This window comes from Callospermophilus lateralis, chromosome 8, assembly GCF_048772815.1.
Source record: "Callospermophilus lateralis isolate mCalLat2 chromosome 8, mCalLat2.hap1, whole genome shotgun sequence".
Classification (NCBI taxonomy): Eukaryota; Metazoa; Chordata; class Mammalia; order Rodentia; family Sciuridae; genus Callospermophilus; species Callospermophilus lateralis.
The window spans coordinates 137,724,135-137,736,431 of NC_135312.1; the positions used below are offsets into that span (position 1 = coordinate 137,724,135).

The 12,297-nt window shown below is 35.8% G+C and overlaps 1 protein-coding gene across 6 annotated transcripts in view; it reads right to left on the bottom strand.

Moving 5' to 3' along the window:
* The window catches only part of Bltp1 (bridge-like lipid transfer protein family member 1), a 192,073-nt gene that overhangs the window by 166,047 nt on the left and 13,729 nt on the right, over positions 1-12,297 (bottom strand). For all 6 annotated transcript variants that reach the window (XM_076864403.1, XM_076864404.1, XM_076864405.1 and 3 more), the window contains exons 3-6: positions 10,291-10,420; positions 7,675-7,791; positions 5,034-5,112; positions 3,485-3,549 (exon numbers count right to left, since the gene is read on the bottom strand). In XM_076864403.1, the coding sequence (XP_076720518.1) occupies positions 3,485-3,549; positions 5,034-5,112; positions 7,675-7,791; positions 10,291-10,387 (358 nt within the window). In that variant the 5' untranslated portion in view covers positions 10,388-10,420. The remainder of the gene's footprint in view (positions 1-3,484; positions 3,550-5,033; positions 5,113-7,674; positions 7,792-10,290; positions 10,421-12,297) is intronic.

Consider the following 12,297-nt stretch of genomic DNA (forward strand, 5'->3'; position numbering starts at 1 on the left):
TAAGGAGAATTAGACTCAAAGTGAGCAGAACAAGGTTTTTATTCTAGCACTACAATTTATAATCACAGGAATTTCTACTTCTTAATCTGCAAAACAAGGGGTTTTGAAACCATTAGGCAATTTCCAAACTGACAAGAGGCTTTAAAATCAAGTGTTTTTGAAACTGTGTTCTCTGGAATCCTGGGATAAACAGTGCACAGGGAGACAGCAGGCCCAGCGGGCCTCTTCCTCTACTTCCCAACATCCTCATTCCTCTAAAGCTTTCTTCTTTCACATGAACACTGAAAATAATTTAACATAAAATTCCTAATATGCAAGAAGTTACATTTTTCTTTTAAAATCATAAACCAGTTATATAAACAAAGAGGATTTTTGTTCAGCTACACTGTAATCTGTTAACAACATAGCTTATGTTAATGAAACATAAAAACAAGAAGTTTAAGTCAAAAGAGCAAATTATATAACCAATGTACTGCAAGATTAACAGAAAAATACAATCCTAAAGTAAGCCCATTTCTAAGGAACAAACTAGACAGACTTTACAAACTGCATCAGAGGTAGACACACTAGGTCAGCTCACTATCAAGTGGATGGGTCAAAAGTTGGGACAAATCAAACAGACTTGGCTCCTAGGAAAGACTTTTAACCACCTATGCATTATAAGCAAATCTGTAGCATACCTTTACTTAAATGCTACCTTTATGGCTTACAGCCAAATAAAATACAAAAACAATCAAGAATATTTTCTCCACAAAACTTGCATGGATAATAACGTACAAAAATGTGTCAACATTTAGAATGTTATTCATATTTATAAAAAGGCAAAACTTAAGATTCCCAGTACACAAACATATTGAAAAAAAGAACAATTTTTCCCCCTGAGAATGTTTGCAGCAATTATGAAGACATGGTTATAATGCTACTTGAATAACAGATATTCTAAAATCTCAGTCTAAAGACTTCTGATTACAGACGGCATTCTAAATGACAGATGGGAAACTGCAAAAGGCCATTTCAAATGCCCTCACAATACTTTTCCATAGGATAAAACTTAAATATCAGTTCAAACTTACCTAATTAACAACTCCAGCTGTTAAAAACTTTTCCCAAACGTGAAGCCTGCCCATTATTCTAATTTCTAATCATTGTGATTTCATTAATTCTACAGATGCCAAACACCAACCCTTCATGCCAACCTCATCAAGAAAGAGTGTATCATACACACACACACACACACACACACACACACAATATATATATAAGGGGGTGCAGGAGTCACATGGGGAAGGGAGTAATGTCAAAAGGACAAACAGTGAAATCTAGAGGAATTTAGGCTGGCTCAAACTTGTGAAAAGCTCATAAACTTTTACAATTTTAAACCTATTTTATTGTAGAAATAAAGTTATAAATGATGGTAAAATGCCTAGGTGAGCCCACCAAAAACAAAAAAAAATCAACATTTAATTGGAAAGTTCCAAAATGACATGGAGAATCTAACCCTCATTTCAGAATCCTGACATGGAGGCAGAGTTCCATGGTAAAGCACCTGCCTAGTATGTACCAGGCCCTGGTTTGATCCCCAGAACCACAGGGAGGGAAAAAATGGACTCAGAATCTCAACATAATCAAGTGCAAGAAACACAGATAATCCTAGTAACAAACAAAAGGCAGATTTTGTTGAAAATCTTTTTAATATCCTTTTCAGACTCTATGCTATGAGGCCCCCACCCTCAATTTTCGAGAACATTAGTTCTCAAAAGTATGAGGCCTTTGGTGGAATCCCCAGACCCCTTTCCAGAGGTCCAAAGTGTTCAAACTATATCCATAATATTATCGAGATCTGACTATTTCACATTCTCCCATGTTGAGAGCCACAGCCGAAGGGGCTCCAGCAAACTTTCAGACTGCCAGCTGATGATTGGCTCACAGCGGCCCCAACAACACCTAGTTGATTGGCTCCTCTGTGGAGATGCTCATTGAGCTGTTTCCCTGCCCTTTCAGACTCCAGCAAACTTTCAGACTGCCAGCTGATGATTGGCTCACAGCGGCCCCAGCAACATCTAGCAACATCTAGCTGATTGGCTCCTCTGCGGTGATGCTCATTGGGCTGTTTCCCTGCCCTTTCAGACCACGGAGCTGCTCATTGGGGGACTTTTTTGGCTCCGCCCATGCGACCCAGCCAATCGGCCTCAAGAGCAGGAGGATTGTGGGAGGAAGAGGCTGGGTGGGGGAGTGTGGCTTGTGGGAAGCCAGTGGTGGCAGTTGGGCTCTGAGGGTTTTTTCCTGAGGAGCTGTTTTGTTTGGCATGTGTGGTTCTAAAAATAAAGTTAGTTTCTTTTGACAAGAGGCTCCTGAATTGTGCCCAGCCAGACTGCAGCACCATGAGTGGATAGAGGAGTTTTTTCAAAGGGTATAGGACAGATGGCACTTCAACAGAATGAATACAGATGCAGAGGTGAAATTCCAGTTGTCTTCTATTCAGTGGAACATTAGAGAGACAAGTACAGGCACATTTGTAATCCCAGCTACTTGGGAGACTGAGGCAGGAGAATCAGTTCAATGCAGGTCTCAGCAACTTAGTAAGACCCTGTTTCAAAATTTAAACATTTAAAAAATGGCTGAGGATGTAGCTCAGTGGTAGAGTACCTGCCTAGCATACATGAGGCCATGAGTTCAATCCCTAGTACTAAATACAGGAGAAATATCTGAAAAGCATAAAACAATGCTATTAAACTATTTTTTGGTTTTAAAAGTTATTTTCATAAATTATGTTTTTAATATATAATGGATTATCAATATTCTCAATGAATAAAAAGTATTTCTAAAATAATCAGCTTAATTTTTAATGCAGTAAATACAGACAGACAGAACTCACATAAGTTAAGTGCTTTGGAATCCTCAATTATTTAGATGAATGTAAAGGGTTTCTGAGATCGAAAGTCTGAGAAGAATAATTCTAGAAAATAAAGACAGGGCCTACTCTCCTTAAAGCCACTTGTACAGTTAATGTAGAAAGAGGCTTGGGGCAAAGACAGGAGCTGTTCCAGAACCACGAAAGATGGCTTGGAAGCAAACTCTGATGGCAAGAGCAAGCCCAGTGCAGCCTGGGGCCTGCACTGCCCCTCTCTTCACTGTAGGCTCACTGAGGAGTCAGAATCAGTGGCAAGTGGGGTAGAATGAGCAAAGCCACAGGAGCTGAGGGGATGGTGTCAAGGAGCACTAGGTCCACAGACAGAACAGGAGGGAAGGCTAGACGTGTGGGTAGAAGGTAACCCTGCAGGAACAGCAGGTTCAAGTTACTGGACATAAGCAGGCGGCAGGAAAGCTACGGACAAATTTTCAATGAATCAGAGGTAAAACTGAGTTCTCTAAACATTGCTGCTCTTATAAACATCCATTATAAGATGTGCAACATTTAAATATCTGTAAATGAAAATTTTGCTGTGACTGAAAATTTTAAACATTGGAAAAAATGAACACTTACCATGTTGTTTCTGCTTGGGGTTATACATTTTCCACCACCGAAAAATGATAAATCCATCTTGAATTCTAAGAAAAGTAGATTACAAAAAGAGAAGTAGCAATTTACTTAACTCATTTCTTAATTAGGTAGACTTTGAAAACAAAGAAAAAACAAAATTCTCAAAAGAGTACTAGCATACATAGACAGACATATTTTTTTTCTGAACAAAATATTTTATAGCCTTGCAATTAAAAAAGGAAAAAAGACATATGTAGCTCTAAATTAGGAGGGAATTCTTCTTGAAAACTCTTAACTGACAAAAAAATTGTTCTAATTGGGTAAAGTGTAAATATTACATTGTATGTAACAGGAAAATGAAGTGCTAAAAATTATTGCACTTTAAATAATATTTTTAAATATAAAAATTAAATAGATAAGCCAAATTTTAAAAGGGGATATGATATTAGCACACTAAAGGGAAACTTTTAAAGATACTTCTTCATTTCTATAAATGATCTATCACCTCATGCTCCAAAAGCATGTACTCATAACCTCTTTTCTTTTCTTTCTTCTGATTTGGAAATATTTTAGAATAGCACAGAAGCTGCTTCCTACAGATTTAAGTGAGGCAGGAGAGGAGTACTGACAAATCCTAGCATCTCTCAATTAATGCCAAATTTTCAATATCTAAGTAACAAATACTAAGAGGAACAAAAAGGATGCAGGCCTTTCTTCAAGGCTTATGGAAGAGGAGATTACAAACATTACAATTTCCTGTTACGTTCAGATTTGTATTTCTTAAAAGTAAAATTAGAGTTGCTAACAAATGCTAAATAATTCTATGAGCTTATCTCTAAAGAAGAGCTAAAAATGGACAAGACTTTAATGACCAATGTTGATAATGGATGGTCAACTTCTCTGAACTTTGTATTTTATTACAAATAACCACCAGGAATTCTTCATCAGAAATGGTTAGGCAGCCAGGCGTGGTGGCGCACACCAGTGGCTCCAGAAGCTGAAGCAGGAGGACAGTGAGTTCAAAGCCAGCCTCAGCAACTTAGCAAGGCCCTAAGCAACTCAGGGAGACCCTGTCTCTAAACAAAATTTAGCTAAATTAATCCAATGACAGAACCATTTTTTTTTTTTTTTAAGAGAGAGAGAGAGAGAGGATTTTAATATTTACTTTTTAGTTTTCAGCAGACACAACATCTTTGTTTGTATGTGGTGCTGAGGATCGAACCCGGGCTGCACACATGCCAGGCGAGCGCGCTACCACTTGAGCCACATCCCCAGCCCCAACAGAACCATTTTAAAAGATCAATTCACCAAGTATGATTTTTTTGAGATAGGGTCTCTGTATTGCATTGGCTGCTCTCAATCTCCTGGGCTCAAATGATCCTCCTACCTCAGTCTTCTGAGCAGCTGGGACTACAGGCACATTCCACCACAGCTAACTCAAGAAAATGATTTTAACCTTTGGCTTACTTGAAGAAGTCATATTAAACAAAACATCATAAACAGAACATTTTTACAATATTTCATGTTTTGAGTCCTTTTTAAATGGTGTTACCTAATAGACATGTCTTCTGTGATGTAATAGATTTCACGAACCATGACTTTTCCAGAAAGAACAGAGAAAGAGAAGGATCCTGTTGTAGGAGAGAAGAATAACAGTAATTGATTATTTTAAATTGTAATTCTTATATATGATAAAGCACCTAAAGCTTAAAATCTTAAGCATTCAATTTAATCGACAATTAATCTCTTCATACCCCATTCCTATCCTTATAGTATTACAGATTTTCCAGTTTTACTATTAGTAATGTACAACATCAGGATACACCCTGACATAATCACAACAGCATGGAGTCCACCCTGCTCCATTTCAGTCCCCAGCACTCACCCTCCACACTCCATCAATCCCAATTCAGTCAATTCAATCTTTACTTAATTTTAAGTAAAGTTTACTTCTTTTTCCTTTTATTAGTGTCCTATGGATACAATGATGCTGGGACCCACCATGCCACATCCCTGTATGCATATTACAGAAATCTGTCGGTCAGATTCATGCCCTGTTCTTCCCTTTTCCTGTCCCTTCTTTCTCCTCCTCAATCCCCTTCATCTACTCTCCTGATCCTTCCTCTATTTTGATGAAATTCCCTCTTCCCCTTTTTGTCCCGTTTTATTTATTTGTTGTTGTTGCCACCTTCTCCCCTTATTTTGGATTAGCTTCCACATATCAGAGAAAACAATCACCCTCTGACTTTTGGGAACTGGCTTGTTTCATTTAGCATGATGGTCTCCAGTTCCATTCATTTACCAGCAGGTCCCATAATGTCCTTCTTCTTTATAGCTGAGAAATACTCCATAGTGTGTACAGACCACCTCTTCTTTATCCATTCATCTGCTGAAGGGCACCAGGATGACTCTATGGGTTGGCTTTTATGAATTGTGCTGCTATAAACATTGATGTGGCTGCATCACTGTAATATGCTGATTTTAAATCTTTTGGATATAAATTGAGGAGTGGGATAGCTAAATCATATGATGGTTCCATTCGTAGTTTTCTGAGGAATTTCCATTCTACTTTCTAGAGTTATTGTACTAATTTGCAGGTGCACCAGCAACGTCTGAGTGTACCTTCTCCCCCCCCCCCCACAACCTCATCAGCATTTACTGTTCATATTCTTGATAATTGCCATTCTGACTGGTGTAAGATAAAATCTTAGTGTAATTTTGATTTGCATTTCCCTGATTGCTCTCTAGCAAGAGATGCTGAATATTTTTTAACATTTTTTGGCCAATTTTATTTCTTCTTTTGAGAAATGTCTATTTAATTCTTTGCCTGCTTATTGATTGGCTTATTTGTGGGTTTTGTTGTTTTGTTTTTTGCTTTGTTTTTTGGTGCTAAGTTTTCTCAGTTCTTTGTATATTCAGAATATTAACTGCCCTATCTTAGAAGCAGGTGGCAAAGATGTTCTCCATTCTGTAGGCTCTCTCTTCATGCTTGTTTCCTTTGCTGTGCAGAAGCTTTTTTGGGGCGGGGAGTGGGGGAAGTAGGGGATTGAACTCAGGGGCACTTGATCACTGAGCTACATCCCGAGCCCTATTTATATTGTATTTAGAGACAGGATCTGAGTGGCTTCGTGCCTGTCATCTCTGTGCTGAAATATTGGAGTGTTGGACCCACTTTTTCTTCTGGCAGTTGCAGGGTTTCTGGTCTAATTTCTAGGTCTTGACTTCCATTATTCTTTGACCATTTTAACAAAAAATGTCATACGTGTAATCACTATGTACTGAGCAACTAACCACTACATGAGAATATTGGTTTAAGTAGGAAATTTTTGTGACTAATTCCCTTAAGTATAGATACTCAGCCATTAAAATCAAAGCAATAACCAATTCACCATCCATCAATTTCAATCACTGCATTAACCAAATTAATGGAAGATGACTTGTGTTTGAGAGAAGTTTCACTTATGTCCACTAAGGTACCCAAACATAAGGAAGATGAGAATGTTCTGTCCAGTCAGCCCTAGTCCCACTTTCCCAAATACGTTCTTCTATCTACCTGCAAACTTTCTACCATTAAATAACCAGAAATTGAGCTGATAAAGCAGGGCACAAAGTAGAATACACAGGATGATCTCAACTTACAGATGTTAAAAAAAAATAACTACAACTTTGAACATCCAAAATTTAATATGGAAGGTAGACTTCTCTAAGAAATTCTATGATACTAGGAATTGAACCCAGGGCCCTTGAGCATGCTAAGCAAGTGCCCAGTCCTTTTTGTATTTTATTTTGAGACAGGATTTTCTCAAATTGCCCAGGCTGACCTCAAACTACCAATCCTACTGCCTCAGCCTCTGGCATTGCTGGAATTAGATGTATGCACCCCACACCTGGCTCCATGTTTTATATGTGTCTAAACTTTTAAAATACTTTTAATAAGCATCTTTTCTAAATAAAAAAAAAGTCAAAAAGTTACTATTCAAGCACTATAAAAAAGTAAGAATGGGGTAAAAGACAATAATCAAATGGTAATTCATCTCTAGTCATGGAATGCTGCATGAGAGAGAAGGCGTTAAAGACTGTTTCAGCTCTCACAAAACAAAGGCTAAGCTGGTATGTGTTAATAAAATATAGATTTATAATACACATCTTAAGTTTATGTGGAAGAAAAACAATTCAGTGTTAGACAAACTTACCAATATGAATATAGCCATGCTTGTACAATCTGTTAAGAACCAATGTTAAAATAAGACCAACATTCCGAGAATTATAATATGTGAGATAAATGATCCATCCACAGGACAAAATAGTAGCTGTTGGGAGGGAAAAAAATGATAAGATTTACTTCCATATGGTAATTTGTACTCATAAAATTCCAGGTACTAAATTTTAAAACTAGAGGTTGATTCTACCTTATCCAATCTTCTTCTAGAGATCTTTTCAGTCATTAGCCAGAAAAACATTTCCCAATCAGTTCAGTTAAATCATATTCAAGTATAACGTTCTTTTTTTTTTTTTTCTTCCCTGTTTACTTTTTCATTGCTTTGTACTATTTTAGTTGCTAAACATGTAATGAGTTCTGGGAAGAGAAAGCCCATATTTGTGAACAAATGGAAAAATATCCACCTCTATTAGCAAAATGCTCACACATAATTTTATTCCTAAGCTATTTCCCAAAACAGGCTACAATCACTTGAAAAACAATGAAAACTGAAGATATTTTTAAATCAGAGTCAAGTCAGTTTTTTTAAGTCAACAATCTCTGCTTGAAAAAAAATCAAAAAAGTCAAGAATTTTCATCTAAAGGCACACTTATCAACAGATCATCTTATACTAAATATTTTGCAGTAATTTTTGCTGTAACAGTAACCCACTTCTGATGGATACTATCAAATATGCTACAGTATATGATATTCAAATTTGACTAGTTTTTTAATAAAAAGTTTAGTCACCTATAAAATCTGTATTCCCCCCAAAAATGAGATCATGAGTATACAAAAATATACATGAATATACAAAAAGCATAGCACAAGAAAGCATTCTATTTCGATAATAAATATTCCTTTATTTGTCCTTTCTAAAAGTATGTAACTATCTTATTTGGGAAAAAATAATTTAAGGTTCACATGTGTAACCTTTTAGCAATATCACTTGAAGTTCCTAACATTTTAAAAGGTATGTGAAAAAAAAGTCAAGAGAGAGTCAAAATAAAATGTAATAATTCTCAGGGTAACAATTTTGTTGTAGGAAGATACTATAATCTGCCCAAAAGATTATTTCTAAAAACTCTTATTAAAAAGTTATTTTGATGCTATGACACTGGGTTGTAAGTTTAAAGTTATTTTGTACAAATTTTTACTATAAATCACTGTTTCAGCAGCAGGTTGTTATGGGCCCTTCAGAAATACAGAAGGCATCTGCTGAGAAATATGCTTTTAATACTACATATCTTGTGGCCTTTTCGCTTTAGCATGACCTCAACCACACTTTGAACATCATAAGGCCCCTAGTAAATCAGAGGGAATTAAAAAAATAATTAACTCAATGATTTTATTTATTACTATTGTTGTTTTGTCCTTAAAGAAAGTTGGTATAGAACAGAATAAAGTCAGAAATCCTCAGTGATAGAAAGGGGACACATGAGAATTAAGGAAGAATTCTGTCCTTAATTAAACCAGAAGGTAACCTCCAACACTTCTTTTGTGAAGTTCTCATCTATACTATTATTTGGTATTTCATTTTACTTTTTTAACTTCCTTTAATAATTTATAGGAGTTCAGCTCCATCAAACAGAAAATGGTAACTCGATTACCACGAAGTGTTTATAAATCATTAAGTATTTTAAATTCTTCTACATTCACTGTAGCCTGGCCCATAGCCCAGCCCCACCCCTTGTGCTGTCCTCAGAGAAAGACAGCTGGGTAGTTTAACATCTGCAGGCCTCAAGTACCCAACAAACTTAAAGAAAAAAAACCTACCTTCACACAACTGCAACAAGCTGTGCCATCAGGCACACAGATGACCAACAATGTCACCACCCTCACTCTCCTTTCCTCTCTAGCATTCCAGTTCCTGAGCCAAAGTTCAAATCAAATATAACACTTTCATGAAAATTTCCTAGGCAATAACAGCCTATGGTAATCGCTTCCTTTCCTGCTATTATTTCTCTATTTCTTCCTCTCATTCGTTCATATTCATTCACTCGTATTCCCCACCCTCTGCTCTCCTGCCATTTACAAATAGCAGAGCCCACTACCAGATACACAAGGAGTGCGAATACATATTAAAAGATGAATCAGGCATATACATTCTATTCTACTATAAAAACAGACCGACTATGAGGATTTATTACTTGTGTATTTAAACAAATGAAAGTGTTCATTTGTGTCTGTTGAGTACAGGTAAGGAAGTTGACTTTTTTTTTTTAATACTTTTATTTTACTTATTTATTTTTATGTGATGCTGACAATCGAACCCAGCTCCTCGCATGCACGTGCTAGGCAAGCACTCTATCACAACCCCAGCCCAAGGAAGGTGATCTTAAATAGGAAAAGGACCTCAAGTGCAATGTCTTTTTCCTCCTCCCCTCACCCCTGCCTAAGGTAAGGTAGAGCCTGAGGAAAAAGTACAGTGCTTTCCAAAGAGGCTTCCAGAGTAAATACTCAAGAAACACAGAGAGATTAAAATCTTTACTTCAAATAAATAAATGGTATTCTAAGTATCGCAACTTCAATTAACCACTGCTTACAACCTAGCAGTCCTTAAACCATATGTAAAACACAATGAAGCACAGGAAAATACATTTTACTTACCAACAAGGAGCCAAACAACATTGGAATTGTGTTCTGTAAGAAAATCTTCTAATTGAGTGATACTAGGAACAATACTGTCATTTTTCCTTTGATCCATTACTGAAGTTTTTCCAGAATAGCATTTAAAGGCCTAAAAGAGGTCAAAGGTTAAATTTAGAATCAAAATTTTAAAATTCCCAGAGAATCATGTAAGGGCGGATTTAAATCAATTTGTTTCTTTAAATAATGAGAATGTGAAAATACAATAAACAACAATCTATATTTCTGTCTGAAATATAAGACATCAAATTTGTAACATCCTGATTTTAGCATTCTAAATATGAGTGCAGACTAAGAGAGACATGATTATTTTTAAATCTAATAAGAAATATCTATATTAACAATAAGAAAGGAGTACATGTTAATCATGTAAACAAATTCATCCACTCTGTCTCAAAAGCCGCCACTTAATAATAATTATATTTGTATATTAAGTTAGATAAATTCCTCTTAATTGCCATCATTTCTGTGTATTCATTATTCCATGGGGAAATCATCTTCCCAGTTTAAATTCACTCTGGATAGAATCTGAACAATAAGCAGATCTCCTGCTATCAGATGCTTAGGATAAACTACAATATACTGTCAAATTGTCACCAGATGTGACAAATGTGTGTATATTACACACACACACACACACACACACACACACACACAAAGCAGGATGAGAATATTTGGATTACAAGAAAGAATTAAAAGGGGTTAGGGTTGTGGCTCAGTGGTAGAGCATTTGCCTAGCATGTGTGAGGCACTGGGTTTGATTCTCAGCACTGTATATAAATAAATGAATAAAATAAAGATCCATCAACATCTAAAAAAAATTTTATTTAAAAAAGAAGTAAAGCTCTTATGATTCAAAAAAGCTATTAATACAGTAACAACATGATTAAACCAACCTACCTGTAACAAAATTATAATAAACCAGAAAAGGGGGAAAAACTAGATTTAATCATAAAGAGACTGCACAGTTAATAATCCTTTAAGAGTAATAGAAATGGGTGATATAAAAAATAGAAAAATAGTAGATGTTTCCTGGATGCAGAAGAATGTGTGATGACAATATTTTCATTGAAATTCACCATAGCTGACTTTTAATCTTTTAAACATATTTTCTGCTTATTCACAACTCAATTTTGGATGATTACAGAATAAGTTAAAAACTGGAAGAGACAACACTGCCAGATATCATCCACAACAGACTATAATGTTCCATATTCCACATTGCCCAAATCATAGTATGACTTACAGAGACAAATTAAACACTTCTTCAAAACATAAGACCTCAATAACAAAAAGCTTTCTAATAACAGTGGTATAAAAATTAAAAGGCAAAAAAGCTACAGAAGATTAAGAGTGTTTTCATTTTTTAATAATCCTTTATATTCTACAGCGTAAAGATGAGTAAAATACGCTTTCATATTTTTCAAAGCTTTAAAAAAGTCTGTCAACCAGTACCTTAAAACTTGGTGATTCATTTTCTTCTGTCATTCTTTTTACTTTTTTAAACAAAAATAAAACAAAACAAATTTAAAGGGAGAAGATTTTTTTTCAGAAGAAAATATTCACCCAGAATATTTATTTATTTGTTTGTTTGTTTATTTATTTAATTGCTTTTATTTTTTCAATATAAGACAGTGGAATACATCACAATTCTTATTACACATAAAGAACACAATTTTTCATATCTCTGTTTGTATATAAAGTATGTTGACATCAATTCATGTCTCCATACATGTACTTTGGATAATGATGTCCATCACATTCCTCCATCATTGCTGACCCCCTGCCCCCTCCCTCCCCCTCCCACTTCTCTGCCCTATCTAGAGTTCCTCTATTCCTCCCATGCTCCCTCTCCCTACCCCTCTATGAGTCAGTCACCTTATATCAGAGAAAACATTCACCATTTGTTTGTTTGTTTGTTTGTTTTCGGGGGGGGGGGGGGGGGATTGGCTAACTTCACTTAACATT